This window comes from Macaca nemestrina, chromosome 16 (assembly GCF_043159975.1).
Source record: "Macaca nemestrina isolate mMacNem1 chromosome 16, mMacNem.hap1, whole genome shotgun sequence".
NCBI lineage: Eukaryota > Metazoa > Chordata > Mammalia > Primates > Cercopithecidae > Macaca > Macaca nemestrina.
Window position 1 is genome coordinate 100,450,476 of NC_092140.1, and position 26,032 is coordinate 100,476,507.

Below are 26,032 nucleotides of genomic sequence, written 5' to 3' on the forward strand. Positions count from 1 at the left end.
ATACCTTTATGATGCACCATGTAATTACTGATTTTCTTCACTTAGAAAGCCAACAGTGGTAAGTCAAGAGCTGTCAGGCTCCCTGACAGATGAGGCATGCCTGTCTCTCTCTGCGAGTTGGAGCTTTCAAGAGTACCATTAGCACAAAAGATGGACAAAGACTTTTGAGTTCCACCCCTACCAAAAGCTAGATTTCACAAACATGGACTATCTATCAGAAACAGACCCACTGGATGGGAATTATTTGTTAGGTAACTACAGTAGAATACAGGAATACTAATACTATCCACCTTTGTTTTGTGAAAAGCATAACCAAAAGTAAGATTCTTAGATTATAAAGAGCTTGGTATATTAAGTTGAAAGTTCTGATTGATTCAAGCAATTATTTCAAGACCATTAATAACAAATATCCACCACTTTCAATTAAACAGAGGAAATGTTAAAAGGAGGAATATTCATTTTATTGGATGAATTACTTTAAAAATTATGGTTTACTACACATTTTGGAAGCATAAAGTTACCCATTAATTTGCTCATCATGACAGAGAAATCAATTACCATGGTAACCTAAGATCTACAAGAAGTTTCAGCAAAACTCACTGTAAACGTCCTTTGTTTTCTCCAGTTGTTCTCCACCCAATTCCTTGTACTCACTCCAATCAAGCATTCATCTCCATAATGCCCCAGATAGCTCCTGACAAGGTCACCCATGACCTCCACACTGCTAAATCCAATAATTAGTTATCAGACCTCATTTCCCTGAACCCATTAGCAGCATTTAATACATCAGTTCCTTTCCTTCTTCCTCAAAGACTTTTAGTTGGTTTCCAAAATGCCAAACTCTCTTGTTTCTCTACTTACCTCAACATCCATATTTTCTCAAACTCTCTTGCTTCTCTGCTTACCTCAACATCCATATTTTCTCTAACTCTCTTGCTTCTCTGCTTACCTCAATGGCCACATTTTCTTGGTCTCCTTTGCTGCCTCTCCTCTCCCAAACTTTTAAACAATGAATTACCCCACACGCACACCCACCACCAGAGCCGAATTCTTGAGACCACTTTGCTATCTATCAATCCTGGTGACCTGATTCAGAATTGAACACACTACACAGACTACTCCTAAGTATTTTTCTCCATAATAGACCTTTCCCCTGATTTCCCAGACATACTTATTCAACTACCCGAAGGATATCTAAGAGTTATCTCAACCCTAAAATGCCCAAAAAAGATTCCTTATTCCCCCACCATATCTGCTCCTCCTACGGTCTTCCTCATCTCAGAAATGGCAACCTGGTCCTTCCAATTGCTCAGATCCAAACCCCTGGGGTTTTAATCCTTCTTCTATCCCACATTCAATACATCAGCAAATCCTGTCAGCTTTGCTATCAAAATACTATACGCCCAGAATCTCACCACCTCCCATCACCAATACTGCAACCTCCACTCCAACACTCCCATCATCTTCTGCCTGGATCAGCACCTCCAGCTACTAGGGGGGCTCCTGCCTCCATGCCTTTGCCTCCCTTCAGCTTTAGTCTCTGCTTACTCCAGCAGCCAGATACCCTTTTTATTTTTTATTTTTTTTTTTTTTGAGACAGGGTCTCATTTTGTCACCCAGGTTGGACTTACTGCAGCCTCTGCCACCAAGGCTCAAGCCATCCTCCCACCTCAGCCTCCCAAGTAGCTGAGACTACAGGCATGCACCATCACACCTGGCTAAAATTTTTTTGTATTTTTTTTTGTAGATATGGGGTTTCACCACGTTCCCAAGCTGGTCTTGAACTCCTGGGCTCAAGCGACCCCCCCCCACTCTGGCCTCCCAAACTGCTGGGATTACAGGCATGAGCCACCGTGCCTGGCCAAGACTCCTTTCAATGGTAGAGTATTAATTACTACGTCAAAGGGCAGCAAATCTATTACATGAGGGACCTAGAGGAGTCAAATACACAGTGACACAAAGAAAAGCAGATACCCTTTTTAAATTTTATTATTTTGAGATGGAGTCTCGCTCTGTTGCCCTGACTGGAGTGCAGTGGTGCGATCTCGGCTCACTGCAACCTTCACCTCCCATGTTCAAGCGATTCTTTTGCCTCAGTCTCCCAAGTAGCTAGGACTACAGGCTCGCACCCCCATGCCTGGCTAATATTTTTGTATTTTTAGTTGAGACAGGGCTTCACCATATTGGCCAGGCTGGTCTTGAAATCCTGACCTTGTGATCTGCCTGCCTCTGCCTCCCAAAGTGCTGGGATTACAGGTATAAGCCACTGTGCCCGGCCCAGACACCCTTTTAAAAAGTAAATCAGATCATGTCACTCTTCTTAGATTCCACCAGTGACACCCATTTCACTCAGAATGTCCTAACGATGCTCTACACGGCTACAGGCTGAGTCCACGCTGTGTCTCTGGCTCCCTTTCACTCTCCCCTCCAGCCACACGCTGCTCAAATGCAGTGGGGAGCATCGGCCTTTGCCTCTGCATTTGCTAGACCATCTGCCTGAAGCACAATTCCTCCAGATACAGGGTGATTACATAATTTTACCCTCCAAATCAAGGCACTTTGGGGAGTAAAAAGGGGGAGTCTTAAATCTATGCCAGGAAAACAGGTGCAAACAGACTGCTCCAGGCAAAGTGGGAGGTGCCATCTCCCATCCAGACAGTCCCATGGCTCCCTCCCTGTAAGTCGGCTCCAAAGTCATCTCATTAGAGAGCATTTCCTTAACCACCTGCACAACACAGCAGCTTCTCCCTCCCCACCAGCCGTTTCCTCATCCTGCTGACATTCCGCAATAACACTCACTACAGAACCCCAGGAAAACATGTTTTATAATAGTCTCTGACCTTTAAATGCAAGCGCCTTCAAAGGATTAAAAGAATTATTAATTGAACATGCCTAAAAATAAATTAGAAAAAAATTGTTCAAGCAATATTTCTAGTATACCACAGCCTTACCACCTTCACACACACACAAAATGTTGATAAGCAAGTTTAATTACAAAGTGATCTTACCCAGTAGGCAATAGTAGCAGGAATTTTTTAGCAGATGTTAGGAAAAAAAATAGAAATTTTCTATCAAAAATTTTAGCAATAACCTTGAAGAAAAGAATATTTCATGACCTTACAGAGTTGCTAAGGGCATTAAGAGAGATAATTTATATGAAGTTCTAGGCACTCATGAAAAAGCACTCAACAGACCATGAGCTCTTTTTACTGGAGAGGCTGCTTAGTACTCTGGTTAAAATGTGACCCACACATTTTGTGTAATAAAAATCACGTTAACAATACAAGCATTTCTGGCCGGGCGCAGTGGCTCACGCCTGTAATCCTAGCACTTTGGGAGGCTGAGGTGAGTGGATCACTTGAGCTCAGTTCGAGACCAGCCTGGCCAACATGGTGAAACCCTGTCTCTACTAAAAATACAAAAAATAGCCGGGCCTGGTGGCGCGCGCCTGTAGCGCGCCTGTAGTTCCACCTGCTTGAGAGGCTGAGGCAGGAGAATCACAGAAACCCGGGAGGCGGAGGCTGTAGTGAGCTGAGATGGCACCAGCATGGGTGACAGAATGAGACTCCATCTCAAAACACAACACAAACAACAAAACAAAACAAAACCAACAATTTAAGTATTTCTAAACGTATCTTTCCAAAGTGGTCTCTCTAAACCCAAAAAAGCCTTCATCATATCCCACATGAAAACATCATACTCATCTTAAAGCAACAAATGACATTATGCCTGTGCCAACTGTACATGTGTAGATAGCTCACCACGAGCCACCTGTCATCAGAGAAAAGATCAAATTGGAAAACTGGACTTTTGTAAAAGAAATGTTGAAAATAGTTAACTATGACTTACTATGAACATTTACCATGAGGCAAAGACTTTTCTTAGTACAGAGAGCAGGAGTTTCGCCCTGTCAGTGCCCCAGATGTTCTCTTGACCCTTATGCCATCCTTCATCACCTTTAACCTGGACAACTGTTCTTTGTCATGAGAATAACAACAGAAACAAAACAGTCAACTTCTGTGTGGTCCCTGAGACGTTCATGGTCACTCTACCTGTCACTGCAAAGTACTGTAAAGGATCGATTGAATGTTAAAGGTCTGACTTTTCTGGAATTGACCCCATCCACATGATCTTGTAGTATCCCATGTCCTCCTGATGCCTACTTCCTGCCTACAGGGGAGGTGGTGCTAGATATTTGCTGGCTTCAGTATTTATTTCTGTCTTGTTCCATGTTCTTCCCTGTATTACAGGGACTGGAAGGTAAAGCCATATTTCTTAGACTCCTTTATTACCAAGATGCTGCATGAATTCTATCAACAAGATGCATTTGCTTAAGATTGGGAAGACAGAGAGGAGGACAGAGCATGAAGAGACCACATTCTACCATCTCAACCTGACTTCATAGGTGTGAGGATACCGGGACGTCGGCGGTGGCTCCCTGAGGTCTCCTGGGTAGCAGCAATAGGGCTCTGACTCCGGGAACCAAGCTGCAGGGGCATGGACCTGAAGCCTCTCTAGGGCTCGCTGACTTCTGCTCCTTCCACTTTCCCAACAATTTCACAAGTTTCCTAATTTCCCGTTTTAAGTCTTTACACTTGAAATTAGTTTCTGTGCCAGCTGTTAACATCTCTCAGTGTCCAGCCTCCCTTCTGTGCTCAGTCTGTGCTACTGGAGCGGGAACTCTATCAACCGTACTCCTTACTCGCAGGTGGCTCTAGGCCCCGCCAGCAGGAGAGGGACAGAGAGGGAACGAGAGACTCCAGGTCTGGAGACAAGAAAGAAACGTGCTCCTTCTTGTTTGCCTCTTGTCTGCTCGCAATTCCCTTGACAATCACTTCTTCAACCTAGCCTTGGGGATGTCTGTGTTCAATGAAACTTTATTTGCAGGAAGAGATGTAGGATCAGATTTCTCCTGAGGGTCGTACTTTGACAATCCCTGCCCTAGAGTTTTCTTTCTGCACTCTTAGTTACCTAGTTAGCAAACTCTATACTTAACAATTCTTAACATTGAAACCACTCTGTTCAGATACCAGATGTGGTTTTTAATCTCCTGAGCAGAACTTGATGGTCACCATTTCCTGCATGGAACTCCAACTGTTCCTATAGTTGGTAGCAGAAGTGGTTCTAAGAAATATTCCAAAGATGAAAAACTGGCATTAATTATTTCTTTTGCTTGGGTTTGAAGGTACTGATGACCTAATCATCAGTGGAAAAAAAAGATATTAGCTGTCCATGGCAAGTAGGACCGAAATAGCTACTGAAATGATCATGTATGACCTGCTTCCTTTGCCATTGCAGTCATCGTCCTGCCTCTTCCCTGGAATCCAGAGCTGAAACAGATGCACTATTCTGGTATTCTTCTCTCCTGATCCAGCTAAGTTTCCCTGGAGTTCTCAAAATCAGAGATAACTGGCCACACTCTAGGAGCAGCAAATTATTACAAAAGAAAAATCCAAGTGATACAGGTCTTTAAACTGGAAATTAATATTTATCAAAGACAGAGGCAGAGTGATTACTCACATTTTGCCTCTAGGCGTGATAAGGTAACTAGTATAAGAGACTTATAAGCAGCCAGAAAACTGGGACAGTGTATGAAACACACTGTTTTCAGACACCGAATAATAGGCAACACAGGAGGACAATCCTCAGGAGAACAGAAGTTCATGAGGTGAGCCAATGGCAGCTGAAGCTTTCTGACCAGAGGTACTTTCCAAACTGTGATTCAGGGAAGAGGAACCCAGAGGATGATGTTCTCACTGCTATGAGGAGACAGAGAATGCTAGAGAATGCCGGGTGGCTAGGGAGAGAAGTGCATAAGGGAGAGAAGGAACCGCACAGAGAAAGAGCTCAAGCATCTGTAAGAGTCCCCTTGGGTCTTCAAGCAAACAGGAATTTATGCACGTGTATGGGGACATGACATGAGATTTGGGGAAAAGAAAACCCTAAAACAGATACATATAGTTTTTCATATATATATGAAAAAAGAACAACTATCAGTGCTGTTTTAAAAAAAAAAAATTCCCAGGGCTCATGCACGATTGGCAGATACTTAAGTTCCAGCCATGCACGGTAGAAAAACCGTAGTGAACACCTAGGGTCTCAGGCAGTAGCACCAACGAGTTGTAACTTGGCAGGAAAGCTGTAGTAGTTCTAGAGTAAAGGCTACTATAAACTCACAAGTAACTGCCTGCCAAAACACAATACTCTTTAAAAGAAAACAATCTAGACACTGGATCACAAAATATTAACGATAACCGTCATACAAAAAAAGATTACTAGACAGGCAAAATAACGGAAAAATGTGACATATAACAAACAGAAGAAGTTAGCAAATAGAAGCAGACCCATAAATGACAAAGTAGTGGAATTAGCAGAGGAAGAATTTAAATGAGGTATCTTAACAATATTGAAGGATTAAAAGGAATGTATAAATATAAAGAAGAGAAACGGAAGAATCAAAAGGAATCGTTACAACCAGAAAAAGCAAATTTGACATGCACAAGTCCTGTACAGTGAAAACTACAAAATACTGCTGAGAGTAATTTTAAAAGACCTAAGTAAATGAGAGATATCCCACGTTCATAGAATGCAAATATTAATCCCATTTAAAGTGTCAAATTGCATGAAATCCATACATAAATTTGGGGGAAATCTCCATAAAAATCCCAACAGGCTTCCTGGAGGAATTTACAGCCTGATTCTAAAATGTATACAGAAATGCAAAGGTCCTGAAATGACCAAAACAGTCTTTAAAAAAAATCAAGTTGGACGATCTCAAGACTTGTTATAAAGTTTTCATATTGAAGACAATGTAGAATTGGGCACTAAGAGGGATACATACACAAATGGAATAAATTAGAGGGTCAAGGAAAAGAGTCACATATATGCTCAATCAGTTTCTAACAAAAGCACAGGTATTTCCATGAGGAAATAATAGCATTTTTCACAAATGATGCTGTAAACACTAGATAACTATATGGGATATAAACTGGACCTCAATCCTCACCTCATACCATGCACAAGAATGGATCCCAGACTTAAACTCACAAGCTAAAACTATAAAACTCCTGGAAGAAAACACAGGAGGCACTCTTCCCAGTCCTAGAGTAAGTACATATTTCTCAGAGAGCACCAAAGCTCTAATCATAGCAAAAGAAAAAGAAAACGAGAAAGAAATTTGGACTTCAACAGCAACAACAACAAAAAAAAACTTCTCGCTCTTCAACAGGTGTTTATACTACTTTTCTATTGTTATAAAACATATTAACAGAAATTTAGCAATGTAGAATACCACACACATTTATCATCTCAGTTTCTCATAAGAAATCCATGCACAGCTTAGCTAAATCTGCTGCTCAGGACCTCATGAGGCTGTAATCAAGGTGTTGGCTAAGCTGGGGTCTCACTTGAAGGCCTGACTGGAGAAGTACCTGTTTCCAGCCTTCCTCAGGTTGTTGGCAGGTATTCATCTCTTTGTGACTGTCGGACTAAGGTCTCCATTTTCCTGCTGGCTGTAGACTTGGCCACTCTCGGCTCGTAGAGGCTGTCTGCAATTTCTTGCCACATGACCCTCCCCACAGGCCTTCTCACAACATAGCAACTTCCTTATTAAAGCCATCAATGGAGACAAGTCTCTCACTCCAGTATGCTAAGATAAACTTTTATATCATGCAAGGGAGTGACATTCCATTACCTTTGCCATATTTTACTTGTTAAAATTAAGTCACAGGTTCCACACACACTCAAGGGGAGGGAACTAGGCAAAGGTGTAGACAGCAGGAGGCAGGAATTATTGGAGGCCACCCTAGGGTGTATTTTCCCTAACACTGGTAAGAAAATGGATAGGCAAGACAAAGATTGGGAAAAAAAAAAATATTTGCAACAGACATCTATGAAATAGGGTTTATATCCAAATTACATATTTAGAAAACTGTTAGAATTCAGTAATTGTAAAAAGCATAAAACATGTTTTTTAAAATGGGCAAAAGTTTGACAGAGACTTCAACAAAGGAAGTTTTTTAAATGCCCAATAAGCACAAGAAAATCAGCAGGATTAGTCATCAGGGAAATGTAACTTAAAGTCACAATGAGATATTATCAGTAACACATATCCACTAGAACGGCTAAAATTAAAATGACTGACAATACCAAATAGTGGTGAAGATATGCAAAAATGAGAACTCGCAGGTAATACTAGCGGGAGTGTAAAATGGAAATTGTGTGGCAATTTCTTATAAAGTTAAACATACATCTTCCCTCTAAGAATGTTACTCCTAGGTATGCCCAGGAGAAACAAAAACAGATGTTCACTAAAACTTATACAGAAAAAAACGCCTCACAGCAGCTTTATTCATAATAACCTCAAACTGGAAATAATGAAAATGTCCTGTAACAGGTGAATGAATAAACAAATTGTGAAATATCCATAAAATGAAATACCCAGCAAGCAAAGGAATGAACGGATGATACACACAGCAACATGGATGAATATCAAAATAATTGTGTTGAAGCCAGACAAAAAGAGTCTTCCTATGAAATTCTAAGCCAGCACAATTAATCCATTGTGTTAGAAAGAAGGTCCATGGTTGCCTGGGGAAAGGGAGGGTTGGAACTTTCTGAGATCCTGTAAATGTTCAATATTTTAAATGGAGTGGTGATTACATGCATATACACATTTGTCAAAACATATCACCATGTACACTTAAAATGGGTACATTTAATTGTGTGTATGTAAACTATATCTCAATAGAGCTGATTTAAAATCACTACCTGTGACCAATTTGTAACAACTGCCTATTAAAGCCAAGTCTGTGGCAGATCAAGCAGCTATTGAAATATACCATTAGGGCAGAAAGAATACAAGATTAAGGATAGGTCAGTCATCTCTCACTGCACTGGGAAGCTTAAAGAATGAAAATTGCAAAATCAGAGGCCAAGACAAAGTCAGAAGACAAGACAGTCCCTATGACAGACTAAGAGAACCTCTTCTCTCGTAGCAGCCCGACATACGCGGCCTAAAAAGTTAATTCTGTGGGTTGTAGAATTCAATGAATGTTGTAGTCATAGACTAACCAGGTTTCTTCCATGAAAGTGAGGGCAGTGATGGGAAAGAGTGGGACCTTAAGAATCTGAATGAGGACATACGTATTGGTTTGAATGAATCCAAATCCCTTGACCTTCAAAATCCCATTCTCTCTCCTTCGCCAACAGCATCAGACCTTCCTCCTTTCTCTCTGAGGACAGCCCTGCACTGTGTCATGCTGGGGGAGCATGTATTGACCCTGCTTTTAATATTATGTTCTGTACGATTAGTAGGGTGAGGATAAACAAAGAGACTACCCCACGCAAGAGTTCAAACTATATAACCTTTTCTCAAAAATATTCCAGAGGGAATCTGCAGATTCTATTTCCCGAAGTCATCCAGGGGCCCAATCTAGGGAAGCAACTCTGATTTTGCCAATAAATAGCCCCCAAAGTAGCTCCAGCCTTATACCATTTTCAGCCAGCAGAATGGGAAGAGCTGAGGAACCAGGGCAAGAGATTTCCTTCTCGATGGGTAATGCACAAGGGTCGCACCCTCACTTCTGCTCACATTCCACCAGTGATAAATTAATCTCATGGCCACACCCATCCACAGGGATGTCGGAAAATGTAGTCTCTGCCACAGGCGTCATTAATGAATTTTATCTGATTCCATTTTCATTGCTCAGTAGCCATTCCACCAGTGACTGTACATCCTTTTGTGTTAAAGAATGAATGCTTACTCTGAGCAAACACATCTTTGCCAGTACATCTTTCATTTGATGGCTTCTCAACAATAACCTTTGGTTTTATTCCATAAGCTGAAACACATTAGAGACTACACTTTTATCCAAATATGTAGTAAATCTCTTATGTTTCACAATTTGTTCAATTGCTTGTTTCTTAGAAACCCTGGCAAGTGCCATTCATTCATTCCTTTTCATGGCTGAGATATACATATATATATATGTATATATTGTGTATATATGTGTGTGTGTATCTATGTGTGTGTGTATATATATATCACAGTTTCTTTACTCATCTGATGGGCATTTGTGTTGGTTCCATGGTTTTGCAACTGTGAATTGTGCTGCTATAAACAGGTGTGTGCATTTTTTGTATAACGACTTCTTTTCCTCTGGGTAGATACCCAGTACTGGGATTCCTGGATCAAATGGTAGTTTTACTTTTAGTTCTTTAAGGACCCTCCACACTGTTTTCCATAGTGGTTTACTAGTTTACATTCCCACAGTGACCTGGATGAGATTGGAGACTATTATTCCAAGAGAGGTAACTCAGGAACAGAAAACCAAACATCGTATGCGCTCACTCAAAAGTGGGAGCTAAGCTATGAGGATGTAAAGGCATAAGAATGACACAATGGACTTTGCGGACTTGGGGGAAAGGGTGGGAAGGGGGTGAAGGATAAAAGACAACAAATTGTGTGCAGTGTACACTGCTCAGGTGATGGGTGCACCAAAATCTCACAAATCACCACTAAAGAACTTATGTAACCAAATACTACCTGTTCTCCAATAACCTATAGAAATAAAAAATTTAAAAAAATACACACACACACACACACAGAAACTCTGGCAAGGTTTTGTATAGGTCTTCCGCCTATATCCAATTTAATTATTGCTGCACTGTGTTCTCTATATTATTGCAGCAGGAAAACCAAATGCTCTCCAAGGGGCTCGGCACTTTTTGTCCTTTACTAACAAATATCAAACATTTATCATTCACTAATTTGCAGGAGATTTTGTGAAATTTTAGAGTAAATGATTAGATTACTGCATTCTTCAAAAAATAAATTGCTGGTAAAATTGTAGATTTTTATTCTCTTACTCAAGATTCTTAGTTTTTAAAATCTCATTAATTCCTACAATTTCATGTTACCACACCTAATATTTCAAGATACCATGTACACTTAGGACAAAAGTTCATGGTTCATGATAATAATCTTGTGAATAATTTTGAAATTTGCTTAATCTGTCAGATCAGATCACTGTTTTAACTATCAAGTCGCTGAGAAAAGCTGGAACTGGCACACACATTGAGCAAAGCCAAATCATTGCAGCTTCTGCTTACAATATTGTTATCCTCAATTCACTGTTTTTTAAAAAAAACAGGAATTCTATTAAGTCAGCATCTGTGAGAGTCATTTTAATGAAAACTAACTCTAGTCCACAAGTCCATTTAACTAGTACACATGAATGGCAATATTTCACAATTGGCTAAAAGCAAACAAAAGAGTAGGAGTTCCAGTAGCAACCTTTCTCACTTAAAATGCCATGCCTCCCCCCTCCTACCCATTCCTCTCAGACTGATTTCTGATCAGTGCGCCAGGAAAAAAAATTGGGGATGCCAGTGGCAATCCTTATGTATTATCAGTAAAGCTAATCTCTCAATACTTTTTAACGGAAAAAATAGGAAATCACAACTTTTTTCCTGCATTTTAATATATCATCTAGTGTCCCCCTGGGGTGACCACCATCACTCTGCCTTGTTCAAAGACCACTGATCTCATCTATATTATGGAGCTTAGATGTTATTTTAGCAGCATATGAAAAGCTCAAAACAGAGATAAATCCTAATTGTTTACAGTATCTGGAGTCCGAACCCAGCCAAACTTACTGGTCTGGTGAAAGTGATGGGGGCCAGGTCTGGAGGTTTGAGGTTAGCCCCTTCTCCCCTCACACTTATATGAGAGATGAAATAAAGAGAAGCCAGGCCAAATGCTTCTGTTGGGCCTTTTTCTGTGTCCCTGTCTCGTCTACATCATCATTGGAGCCCTGAGACTTAAAAACTCAACCTGGGAGTTCCAAAGCTCTGTTGTATAATTTATTGCCCTAGAATCCTGCTTGCATCCCTCACCACCACCAAATACAACTTTAATGAGAATAGGAATGGGTTTAACCCAACTAAAGCATGAGAGGGAGGAGAAAGCAAGGAAGGAGGAAAATCTTCCTCAGTAGACGCTAGTCAGAAATATGAAGTGCCCTTTTGAATGATGAACAAAAACAGTATATAGAAAGTGCACCTCTGCTCAGTAGATACTGAATACATTACAGTCATTATACTAAAAGATGAAGTTCAAAATTGGTTAAGGAAGAATCATTCTTAGGAGGTTAAACTAAGGCAAGTCTGCTACACACCCATACACAACCTTCTTAGTTTGGCATCACAAACCACTCTTTGGTCTAGGTAAACCAGAAGTCTCAATGTGTATGGAGAGTCCGTCTCTTGGAGTCCAGAGAACGTCTGTTATAAGGGGAAAACAGAGGCTCATTTCTGAGTTACCTCCAGAAAAAGGAAGCTTTTTTCGAGATTATAGATACCTTTGAACCAGAAAATCATCAGAAAAAAAGGAAGCCTCAAGTACAGACACCGTGGCTGTGTTCATAAGGCACGTGCACACATCCAGGGGTTCTGGGAGTCTTCCTGCAGGAGCACTCTACTCTCCCGTCCACCGATGCGCTGTCTTGGCTTACTCATTTTCTATTTCTTAGTCACATCAACGTGTGCTCAGCCCCTCATTGCTACTGTAGCCACTATCTCATCAGCATGACTTTTAAATAGAAGTTCTTATGGATGACTAGAAAATTATCTTAAGCTCGTTCATTCACTCCAACATTTACTGAGTGCATAATATTTACAAAGCAAGGTCTTGAAGGTGGAGATGCCTGGCTTTTTTTTTTTAAATCAGGTTTTCAACCATGACCTTACAGTCTAAGGGACTAAAGAGAGGTAGAAAAAAATATAAGTTATTTCATAACACCAAAAATAAAACCTGATTAAAAAATGGGCAAAGGATTGAATAGACATTTCACCATAGAAGATATACAAATGACCAAAAGGCACAGGTAAAGATGTCCATTGTCACTAATTAGGGAAATGCAAATCAAAACTCCAATGAGATACTACTCTCAAACCCATTAGGGTGGCTACTATTAAAAACCCAAAGTGTTGGCAAGAATGTGGAAAAATCACAAACCATATAAAATGATGCAGCTGCTGTAAAAAAGACAGTATGGCAGTTCCTCAAAAAGTGAAATGTAAAATTCCCATATGATCCAGCAATTCCACTTCTGAGTATATGTCCCCCAAAATTAGAAGCAGGATCTCAAAAAGACATTTGTATATCCACATTTATAGCAGCACTATTCACAATAGTCAAAAGTTGGATTGAGACCATCCTGGCCAACATGGTGAAACTCCATCTCTACTAAAAGTACAAAAATTAGCCGGGCATGATGGTGCGTGCCTGTAATCCCAGCTACTCAGGAGGCTGAGGCAGGAGAATTGCCTGAACCAGGGAGTCGGAGGTTACAAGTGAACTGAGATGGCACCACAGCACTCCAGCCTGGCAACAGAGCGAGACTTCGTCTCAAAAAAAAAATGTTGAAAGCTCCTCAACTGTCCACTGATGGATTAATGGATCAACAAAATGTGGTATAGGCATGCAATATTATTCAGCCTTAAAAGGAGGGAAATTCTGACCCATGGTACAACATGCATGAACCTTGAAGACATTATGCTACATGAAATGAGTTAGTCATAAAAATCACAAATACTATATGATTGAACTTATACGAGGTACTTAGACTTGTGAAATTCACAGAGACACAAAGTAGAATGTCTGCGAGAGGAGGAGATAGGTGTGGGAATGGGGAGTAGTTGTTTAAAGGGGCACAGAATTTTAGTTTGAGAAGATGAAAAGCGTTCTGTGGATGGATGGTGGTGATGGTTACACAACAATATGAATATACTTAATGCCACTGAACTGTACAATTAAATGATGTATTTCACAATAATTAACACACACACACACACAAGTAGCATTTCCAATGATGAGACGTTCCATGGAGAAAAACAAAGACATGTGTGAGAGGGAGTGCTGGGAAGACTGAAACACTTGGGTAGAGGACAGGTTTCCTCAGAGCATGTGAGAATTAGACTCCAGGAGATGAGGTATGAGCTGGGACTCTGGGCTTGCTGCAGGCAGCAACATGAACAAGGATAGGAGGTGTACCAAGATGAATTCTGAAGCACCCACGCCAGAGGGTGGCCTCCTCGCCAATGGTGCCTTGGAAACACACAGAACTATGGACTCTCTCCTGCCTCCTGCCCTTGGTCTCATGAAGGGGTAGAGAGTATCCTGGTGTTCATGGTAGGAATTATGGCCTTCTCAATTTGCAAGTATAGAAACCTCTGTACTTTATTGCCTCCCTTTAAAAGTGTAATTAGCCGTGCCACCTGCCCCTGGCATTGGCTAAATATAAGTATTAAATATACTGCCTCGAAGGGTGCTATGGGTGCCTGCCAGTAACAAAGCCCTTGTTAAAAGTTCTGACAAATGGAATCTCATTGTTCAACTCGTATTTTCATATCATACCACTTCACAGGTTGCTGGTGACCCTCACATCAGCTCCCACTGCTTGTCTCTTCAGTGGCTTTATGCCGTGATGGGGTGGGTTCACGTGGCGGCATTGGGACATCAGAGAATTAAGAGTACATGTATCCTATTACTATATAAATGTATTATTATTATTTCGAGACAGAGTCTCACTCTGTCACCCAGGTTGGAAAGCAAGCTGGTGTGATCGCAGCTCACTGCAGCATCCACATCCCAGCATCCACATCCCAGGCTCAATCAATTCTCCAGCCTCAGCCTCCCAAGTAGCTGGGACTACAGTCATATGCCACCATGCCTGGCCCACTTTTCCATTTTTTGTAGAGATGGGGTCTTGCTGTGTTGCTGAGGCTGGTCTGGAACTCCTGGGCTCAAGCGATCCTTCTGCCTCCACCTCCGAAAATGCTGGGATTATAGACATGAGCCCCTGAATCTGGCCTTACTATATAAATTTAAACAATGCTTAACACTTGAATATTAGCTTTATTCTAAGGTCGGTGCTAGAAAGAAAATCATACATGTCTCCTTAGTAACTCATAGTGAAGTTAACCATCATCATTTAATGTAGGTCATAATAGGTTCCATTAATATTTCATATTTAATGATTAAAGCTAAATCAGATCAAAACCATCCCATTTTAAATGCACAATTCTAGATGAATAGAAGTATTATCACGAGGCAATAGTCTAAGCTTGCTGTTTTGATGTTTAAAGATAAGGCTTTCTGACATCCATTCATAAATATTAATATAAACAGAAAATAAACAGTTTTTCATAATTGTTTTTTAGCAAAACATGATGCCTGATTATCAATGGTAGCAGAAACAGAGTTTAATACTGTTAGAGCAAAGCGAATACAACTTTGAAAAACTACTTACATCCAAAGAGTCCTCCTTCAATAGGATGAGGGCCATATTCTGCGATACCAATCGGCAGGAATACCCTGAAGTGCGGGAAGAGACAACATGTGTGAATTTTTCTTTCCTTCTGTGAGCTCCTTAAATTCAACCTCCTTGATTCTCTCTGCCACTTTAAGCCTACTGGCTCACACAGAGGAACAGGGTAACAGTGAGGAGTAGGACAAGTACATTGATTTTGACTCTTGTAGACAGATTGAATAGAACCAGTTGGGAATGTCTTTATAACTAAAGGCTAAAATAAATACTTTCGAATTTTCAGTGGATTTTTCTTTCTCTCTGTTATCCTTGTATATCATTAAGATAAGCCTCGGGTTGTCTAAAGTGACAGTGAACACTTTAGGAAGGCAGTGGACCCCAATGGTGCCCCTCAATCAGCCCACACATGCCCACTGGGATAGCCAGCTCCCTCCCTTTAAGACAGCAGCCAGTTCTCACAACAGGTTTCAAAGGAATACACTGAGGGAGTCACTCTTCCTGTGAAAAATTTAAAGTAATCTACATTTCAAAAAAGTCTTTTTTTGGTTGTTACTATAAAAAGGCTTTAAAAAAAAAAGGCTTATTTGGAACAAAAGTAGTCCTAGTTCTTAATTTCCTTCTCATTTTTCAGTCAAGTTATCTCTACAGGTTAAGCAAGATACTATTTTCTGCTTTCTCTCCCAGCAGAAGACCGTATTTTCAAAGAAGCCTTGGGTTGTTTTCTACCCACACTTCGCCCTGGGTGAGCACTGGCGGACCAAGCCGAGCCCCTCTAGGGATGCCTCCCCTCCGATCCACACCCTTGGTGGGGAGGAGAGGGCTCTAGCAACTCCAAGACCAGAGGTGCCCACCGGCGCACTGGCCTGTCTCTCAGATTACCCTGCCATCCTCTCGGTGCCTTGAGGGGTTAGCGATCATTTGTGCTTTCCACCAAACCCCAACTCAATCTCTCATTGAGAAAAGGCAAGAAAAAAATCCTCCTCCAGAGAAAATCGGCCCTCAAAACTAGTTTTGTCTCAGCACCTTAAGGTAACGGATTAATGATTATAGAAAAGGGAAATCAATCATCAGCCTTCAAGCAAACAGGTGACAGTCTCAAGGAACGGCTTGGCTAGTCCTGTTCCTACGGCCACGGGGAGCAAGGACTCTCCTCACAGGACAGGGAAGACGACGTCCTTCTCACAGACGCTTCACATGGCTAGAAAAGAAGACGGCATTTACCTGAGGGACAAGCAGCAGAACGGCTGCATTTACGTGCTCAGACCTACTAGCAGGTTCTCTTTTCATCCCCAAGAAATCCTCGCAACAGGCACAAAATGAAATTCAAGATAGACAAAACTTAAGACCAAGAAAAAACCCTGTTGTGGGTTTTTGGGGGAACGAAGGGATTGAAGGAAACAGTAAAAAAAATTTCGTTTGTTTATCTGAGAAAGCACATCCTTCCTAAGGACCACCATGGAGAACATTTTGTAAAGCACCTCCGAGATCAAATTTTAAAGGGCAAAACTACGGCTTTTCATCCAAATGTGAATTTTTGAAGGCAACATGAAAAAGACATAGCCAAGGTTGTTAACAACAAGTTATCTCAAGGGAATCAGATTATTTCTCTTGTTAAAACAAACACATTATTGTTTTTAAAGCCAAAACAAACTGAATAATTTTAAATCACAATACCACATGGGCAAATACCTGTTAAATCTCTAAAACAGAAAAAAAAAAAAAAAAAAGGAGGGGGGAACAAGGAGCAATTTTCTATACATTTACAAACTAGTTCAAGTCTGTATTTTAACAACAGTGATGGATAAAAGTGAGACCCTCTCAAAATGCCATTAAAAGCTCTGCCTGGTAGGACTGGAATAATCGAACTCTTTGTTTCCCATTAAAATTTTACAAATGCATTCTTCCTTCCTATAAGTTCTTAGATTAGGTCCAGAAGGGAGGTCTACATTTTCTTTTCACTTGCAAAGAGCGATATTGCAACTTTAATCATTTCCCTCTATGTTAGATTTACTCTTTCTTCATCCCCAGAGACTTCCAGCAACTTCATGCAATGTAGACTGTTACAAATTTAGTGTAACTAATGCAAAAAGATTTACTGGGAGTTTTTCATTTGAACAACAGCTGCAGAAGCTGGCTGTAATTTTTAAGCCCTCACTTGCTGCTTTATTTTATATTTTTCAATTTAAGCAAAATGCCATTTGACAACTGAAGCTACACAAAGATATTATGGAAAAACTCTTAAGTCTTTTTTTTCTAGCCATGGCTGGGGGAAGAGAAAAAAAAAAACTACAGACACTTCCATGAATTTAAATGTACGAAACTGAAGACTTCTGAGAAGAAACAGGGTAAGGGTTTTGCTGCTGTTGTTTTTAGTTTGGATCCGGAAGTGAGATTTTGCTTAGAGAATTATCAGTCGGAGCACTCGCACTAGACAGACCAGGGAAGTTTAACCCAGTTAATTGTGGCTTAACTAATGTAGCAAATTAAATTGTGTCAATCCACATTTGGTGTGCTTGATTTCTAATGTTTTTGGATAAAATGAGATCAACTCTTGGAGAAGAGCCAGGTATAGAATGTCAGTCCACACTTGTAAATTGAGGTCTACTTCTTTAATCTCGCAATCTAACAAGACGGCCATAAAATGACTGAGAGGAGAACCTCTGGGATTTCATTTTTTACTGTAGTTGAAATTAACAGTATACTACAAAACGGTTTAGTCTTTCTACTACCTGAGTATAATCAACATTCAAAGAAACCAAAATATTACAGAGTCTATGGTACTTACAGCAGGACTTGATTCTAATACAATAAGATAATGCTTCACACTAGAAAATACTACCAAACCAAATCTCTCAGCTCTCTCAACCAGTTTCCTCCTTGAAAACGGAGAACACTGGTTTTGATATCAAATCCAGATTTCTCTGGAGACATTTTTGAACAAGTCAGAACAATGTATCCTTACAAACCATGTATCCTGAGATCACGAATCCACCAAGCTACCCATCACAGGATTCAACATGGTACCAATCCGCAGTGAACATGTGACTGGTTCTCAACAGCTTTACAGATAATCCAGTCAGTCAGTGTCTGCACGTATGAAAACCACTGGCAGACAACAAGAACGCATGATGAAAGATGGTCTTTTTTTTTTTTTTTTTGAGATAGAGTCTCGCTCTGTTGCCCAGGTTGGAATGCAGCTGCACCATCTCGGCTCACTGCAAGCTCCGCCTCCTGGGCTCAGGCTATTCTCCTGCCTCAGCCTCCCGAGTAGCTGGGATTACAGGTGCCAACCACCACGCCCGGCTAATTTTTTATACTTTTTTCTTTTAGTAGAGACGGGGTTTCACCGTGTTATCCAGGATGGTCTCGATCTCCTGACCTTGTGATCCGCCTGCCTCTGCCTCCCAAAGTGCTGGGATTACAGGCGTGACCCACTGCGCCCGGCCTAAAAGATGGTCTTTTAGGCTATTCCAGGTAGGATCAAAGGAGCCCGTCCAGAGCCCCTTATCATCCAGAGAACCAGGGAGCTGAGGCCTTGGCCATGGAGCACACGCCTGGGCACCTCTCCCTCGAGCCCCTTCAGGCCCTTCTCAGGAACCCTCGCCACACAGAAGAACGCGCTGCCTCAGCCTCACCTCACGGCTCCTCCCCAAGATGGGACATCCTGGCCCATTCTATTCTCTGTCATTTTTGTTTTAAACAAATTCTGAAGGCTCAAGTTTTAAACGTGTCTCATCCAGGAAGACTCCTCTGGTCCTTTACAACCCGTATTGTTCCTTCTGAGAAATGAACATTGTGTGCTGTGGTTAAACGCTCAAGATTTTCAGCTTTCTCATATCTGTGTGACCTAGGCTAAGTTACTTCATCTCTCTGTGCCTCGGTTTTATCTTTAAAGGGGGATAATGCCTTTTAAATTCTCCAAGGGAATTAAATATAAAACATACGTAAAGGACTTAGCGGAGTATCTGGCACACAATAGATAATATTTGCTAGTAACTATTACAAAAGCCAGTCATGATTAACATCTACACTGCACAATTGGTGCTTCCACATCTATCGCATTCTCTGACTTGTCTCATAATTAACTCGTGCCCCAAGTGTGGAATGGAAGTTCCCCAAGCTTATCGTGGAGCACCTGGCAACGTCAGCTGTAGGTCATCAAGAAATACAGGACTGAATCTTCCGTGAAAACCAGCAGTAAGATTGAGGGCAGTACCAGTGTTGCCACCCTCACAGTCCAGCTTCACCTGAGAATGGCAACTCACCTTCCTTTAAACGAACAAGAAAATGTACGGGCAATTACAGGAGGGCAAGTGACATATTGAGTCACTTCCTAAAATTAAACTTCAAAAATAATCTACATGTATCTCACATCATCCTATTGTTTACCTTAAATATACACAATAGAATTTATTAACGTTTTAAAAATAAACCTCTAAGACCGTAAGAAATGGTTTAAAAGTATCAAATGATGGGTAGCAAAATACAGGGAGGGTGGGGAAAAGACTTGAAATTTCAATTCAGAAATGTTTTAAGAGGAAAGCTAATGCCAACTTAACTACTTTAAAATGGAATACACACTAGGATTTTGTTCTCACTCATCCTACATCCATTAAAAAAAAAAAATTACAGACTCTGAAAACTCCACATCTACTGCATAACTATTTAATAGATGTTTTATCCAGTGGTAAGAAGGAAATGACCACTGTGAGATTTACCAGGGCTACATCTGAAATTTCACTTTAGACCAGCTGATGCCAAACTTTTAAGCTAGAAGAGAAAATCGCCAGCTCCTCAAAACACACCTAGTTAGCATAAATTCAAGCACAGTGCTGCAGGATTCTGGCAACAAGACCATTTCAAACAACTAAAACCTATGCACAAGATGATTGTCTATCTACATAAAATTCACTGGCTCATAGGAGACACATATGTCCTGGTACTTGATTTGACCAAGTGTATTTTTTTTCCAAGGTATGAACAAAATGTTAAGCTTTAAAAATAAATTCTCAAACTATGAGATAGATATACTTAAAAAAAAAAAAAAAACACTAAAAAGAGCCAACACCCCCAAACACCAAAGATAATTAATGTCGCCAAATCTACAGATGAACTCTTACGGTACATACCACTAAGATAATGCTGTCAATTAAAAGAGTAAGAGTCAACAACCATAAGGCATCCCCATTTTAGGGACATTAACATGTAACAACAATGTGCGCCTTGGAATAGATTAAATATACTACCATTCTCCATGGTCTTTTAAATCAAACTTCAGAAAACATTTTTTGCAAAAGCTATGTGAATCCCTCTAAATAAGCCCCACACCAGAAGTCAAGAGCCCTGACACCTAGTAACAGTGTGGTCATTAAGTAGGGTATAGCCCTGGGAAACGCAGAATTTCCTCCCCTAGCTATAGACTGTTCATATGTAAAGATTTAAAAAAGAGTTTTCACAACTCGTGCTTGAAGGTGATCTTGAAGCAAGTGCCTGGCACTTGCCAGACACTCCATTAATTTGCTCTGTTTCCCTTTTTTCATCTAGAAGGAGAACTGCTAGATACTTGATCTTCCCAAATATCTTCTGGATACCTTAAAACCCACACAGGACGCATGAAAATGTAAAGTATTACGGGAGACAAGTCAATAATGGTTCATACTACCATTATTGGTTCATACCAATACCATTATAGGGGTATGAGGGCTATGTGACGAGAAAAGGCTTAGAAACCCATGTATCTAGAGCATGACCTCACGCTGCTGACAGCTGCCACCTGTGGTCTGACACTGATAAATCTAATAAAATGTCTAGACGTATATGCTTTCCTGAGCCTTCTGCATCATTTGTAGGCTCAACAGATACCTTAAATCATAAAACGACATTTAAATTCTCAACATCACCCAGGGCTACAAGCTTGAGTTCCAAAGGCTAAGTGAAGAAACAATTCAGACACAGCTCTCTCAAAGAAATCAATTCTCCAGCTGTTAGAAGCTTACTTGGTAACACCCAAGGTGTGTTTGAATCTGACTGATACACTAGATAAAATGTGAATAGAGAAAGCCTCCATGATAAACGTAAGACTGACAAAAAGTCATCAGGTTATAAAGCATCATCTTCTAGTTGTCTTGGAGAGTACTCGCTAAGAAAGATCAGTTAAGAGATAGCAAATGATGTGAGTGGTTCTGGCACCAGCACTACATATGACTACACCCTCTTAGAAAAAAGTAAAAAATAATAACAATCGTTATTTTTTAAAAATTGTTTGGAATGGTATCAATTATCTCATAAGGCTCAGAGCAGCCTCATCACATACAAGCAAAACTTGCCTTTTCAATTAATAATCCATTTGTGTTTTCTGGGTTGATTTTCAGCGCCTTTCAGTGTTTATCCCAAATTTAGCTAGATAGACTCAGGTATAACAAAATGAACATGAAAAAAAAAAAAAAAAAAAAAGGCTGCATGTGCTCCCAGGGGCTGGGCAGTGTAGTGTGGATGAGAGGCAGTGAGAGGGAGCCATGGCCCTTTTCCAGCCAGGGCACATCCAACAACACACTGAGGGTAGTTTAGTCTAGGGCCAGCGACATGCATAGGTTATTAGGCCAGCAGGAACACTCAAGATCTGGAAAACTAAGAAAGGTTACCACTTTACAGCTCAATTTTTTTTTTTTGAGAAAGTCATCATTTTATTAACCCAAGATACTATATTTTACGGCCCATCATCAAAAAACTCTATCTAGGCTATATTGTGATAGTAGGGCAAATCTGAGGTATTGTTTGCAGGTTAAAGTTATCATACAGCTCAATTTTAACTTGAGGAGTTACCCACTCTTTTTTCATATTGCTCTAAGAGGGTGGAAGGCATGCCACCTACATTTTAGGTAAGTATTTCAGGGTGGCAGTCAACTTAGCATGCCATCTGTGATGAACAGGGGCCACAGATCCACAGCAGGTGTTTTAGGCCAAAGTTATAGGAAACATAACACGTAAAGGGCCAATCTATATACTTACACAGAAACATAGTATACAAAAAGCAAACGTGTTCTTCATTTGTAAAAATGCTGGCCGACACATCATCAAAGGGCTGTAAGCTTGGGTTTGTATTTTCTAGTAGCAGTGATGATTCTGCACTAAAATACCATCATACTCTTCTCCAACACCATGCATCTGAGTGACAACCAGCACAAATCCAGGGACAAAATCTACAGCTGGTTTTTCAGGGACTGCTTATGAATCCTATGTCACTCTCTTGTGAGCTTCACTTCAGTTGTTTGGGAGCCCACCTTCCATTTAATTAGCTATATCCCTGACCAGAAACGATTACACGGCTTTTGTCTTTTAAAAAATCCAATTTACCCAAGACGGCAGGTATTATTTACAACCGAGGTTATAAGAGACAAAGATGATTCAAAGATAAGGTTTTCAGGAAAGGGACACCATTGGATTATGTCGAGAATATTCCAAGACGACTCCTCTGAAGAGCACTACAGTCACTTGAATACAGAGGCTCTAGTAGGTTTCTTCCTAACACACAGAGCACAGACATAGAAACAGACACAGAAACAGAGTCTACCTTGGCCGGGCGCGGTGGCTCACGCCTGTAATCCCAGCACTTTGGGAGGCTGAGGAGGGTGGATCACGAGGTCAGGAGATCGAGACCATCCTGGCTAATACCATGAAACCCCATCTCTACTAAAAATACAAAAAATTAGCCGGGTGTGGTGGCGGGCGCCCATAGTCCCAGCTACTCGGGAGGCTGAGGCAGGAGAATGGCGTGAATCTGGGAGGCGGAGCTTGCAGTGAGCCGAGATTGCGCCACTGCACTCCAGCTTGGGCGACAGAGAGAGACTATCTCAAAAAAAAAGAAAGAAAGAAAGAAACAGTCTACTTCTAGCGAGATATTTTAAGTTATGCAGTCCTTATGTGCTCATTTTACCACATATGCACCGGGTCTTGTTACACCATAATGGTGATCAAAGTACCAGACAGACCAGGCATGGTGGCTCATGCCTGTAATTCCAGCACTTTGGGAGGCTGAGGCGGGTGGATCACGAGGTCAGGAGATGGAGACCATCCTGGCTAACAGGGTGAAACCCCAATTCTACTAAAAATACAAAAAATTAGCCAGGTGTGGTGGCGGGCACCTGTAGTCCCAGCTACTCCGGAAGCTGAGGCAGGAGAATGGCATGAACCCAGGAGGCAGAGCTTGCAGTGAGTCGAGATGGCGCCACTGCACTCCAGCCTGGGCAATAGAGCAAGACTCCGTCTCAAAAAAAAAAAAAGTGCCAGATAATGTTTAAATATTTCAAATAATCAAGATTAGATTTTTTAAAAACGAGGAGCTTCAACTCCTTTTCAAACTTAAAATGTGCTCCTTTAACAATGGCATAGTTATCCTGACTTAAATTCCTTTTCTTCAATTTTCATCTCTGTGATGCTCTGTAAGCAAGGAAGTTGTCAACCAAGCTGGGCAGGGAAAGACACAAGGCTCTTAGAAGAGTCCATTAATGGGCAAAACCATTAAAATGGTTATAATTACATAAAATAATAAGGCATATTTAAACCTAGTGAAAACATGCTCTCTTAGTCTCAGACTAAAATCTTGTGAAGCAAGCAACAAGAAAATCGAAGCTGTCAAATCTTGAATTCTATGCCCTATGTAAGTGTGTCTAACTGTTTTCTAGGAACTATGATGGTTTTAATGTTTGTAACAGGAATGAGGGCATCTTCATTTGATTCGGGTCAATTTTTCTTAGCCTTGTGAATGAAGAGTCCTATAAAACACCATGTGTCAATGAATTTGAGAAACATTTAGACACATTTACAAGATACTCGAAAAACTAGAATACAAAAGCCAGCATCAGGAAACTATTTGTAAAAATCATTACCTATATTAATCGCAGTTTCTTGTTTGTCTCCTGTCAACACCCATATTTTAATTTCTGCCTTCAACAGAGTTGCGATGGTTTCTGGAACTCCTGCTTGAAGGCGATCTTCTATGGCTGTGGCTCCAAGTAGCAGTAAATTCTAGATTGAAAAAATATCCTCAGTTAAAGACTGGCACATACTTAAGAACAGCACTAATACATTCTGACAAAGAAAGGCAATCAAACTGTTCGGAGACAGTTGTTCTATTTCCTGTTTTACACCTGTGTCTGCAGATGGCATCTGGGTGGGTGGCATTTCCAAATGCCTTGCGGTGATGGACTCATTCTACAGACACAGGCCGCCCAGTACTCACTGATTTCTCGACACAGGGGCTTGTTAGAACAGAAACCATCTTACAGCAGAGCAGATGGGCAGGTTATTCCAAGGACACTGACAGTACCTGAGCCCTCCCTTTCAGTCCACAAATGAGTAGTACATTATATCACATTTAACAAATGATGAGAATTCTAGATGATACAGCAAAATAGGAATAAGACACTTGTGGTGCTAAGGATTTAACAGTGAGAGAAAAAAAAACATCCAAGTATCTTAAGATTGAGGATAGCTATAAAACGGTGCCCCTTTTGGAGCTCTTTAAGGTCCAGGGCAGACCAGGTCACACTGAGGATGGGTGTGGATGTGTGGTTCCCTCCGGCTGCCTGTGCTGTGCCTGCTGGTCTGGCAGATTTCAGAGACTACACAAAGGGCCTGCTCCATGTACCCACATCCTAGTCTCTCCAGGATATAGCACCTTTGCTTGGTCACAGACTGTGGGAAGATCCAGCTACCTCTTGAGCACCCACCCTACGCACGTCACCTATTTAATCACTTTTTTCTAATTCTAAAAGTAATGTGGGCTATTTCCAGTAAAACAGGGCAAATAAACACCTGAATTCAGTTTTATTCAGTTCATTTTAATTCAGTACATTAAAATGACTGAATATACATAACTGAATATAAAACTGAAACCAAAAACGGAGTATAAAAAAGCAGAGGAGAATTTTTTAAAACCAACAGAGGAATGAAAAAAAGTAAATAGGTGATGTTTTCAAAGTTATGGAAACTGGGCCAGACATGGTGGCTCAAACCTGTAATCCCAGCAGTTTGGGATTTGGGAGGCCCAGGCATGAGGGCTACTTGAGCCCAGGAGTTTCAGACCAGCCTGGGCAACATAGCAAGATCCCATCTCTACAAAAAAATATGAAACTTAGCCAAGCATGGTAGCATGATCTTGTAGTCCCAGCTACTCGGAAGGCTGAAGTGGGAGGTTAGCATGAACCCAGGAGTTTGAGGCTATCGTGAGCTATGACTGCACCACTACATTCTAGCCTGGGTGCCGGGTAACGGAGGGAAACCCCATCTCTATATTAAAAAAAAGAAGTCATAGAAACTGGAAATTGGATGGCCCTATGGCTGCCAACATGAAACAGAAAAAGCTGAAATCTGGCTCCCACACTTGAAGGAAACCAATAAATTGAAAGTGAGCTAATGCCTTACGATAAGCTGAAAAGAACAACAACAGTAAAATCAAAGTAGACAATGTGGAGTAGCCATTGCAAAGCTTAAGTATCATTAGAGTAAGTTAGTGGAGGAAGCTTAGCATTACAACATCTAACCAGCCTCCATAGCATTCTGATCACTCCTGTAACTCAACAGCGTGAGCTAATCTCATTAAGCCTAATCTTAAGCAAAGTCATTGATGCTGTTTTTGACCTGATATTTCTTAAGCTATCAATAATGCTTAGCTGAGGGTGGCTAGACCTTTCAGAGAGACC

General features: G+C 40.9%; 1 protein-coding gene across 5 annotated transcripts in view; it reads right to left on the bottom strand.

Annotated features, from left to right (window-relative positions):
• The window catches only part of LOC105490228 (ATPase phospholipid transporting 8A2), a 654,028-nt gene that overhangs the window by 410,797 nt on the left and 217,199 nt on the right, over positions 1-26,032 (bottom strand). For all 5 annotated transcript variants that reach the window (XM_011755645.2, XM_071081519.1, XM_011755646.3 and 2 more), the window contains 2 exons: positions 24,218-24,356; positions 15,315-15,379 (listed from right to left, as the gene is read on the bottom strand). In XM_011755645.2, coding sequence (XP_011753947.2) covers positions 15,315-15,379; positions 24,218-24,356 — 204 coding nt within the window. The remainder of the gene's footprint in view (positions 1-15,314; positions 15,380-24,217; positions 24,357-26,032) is intronic.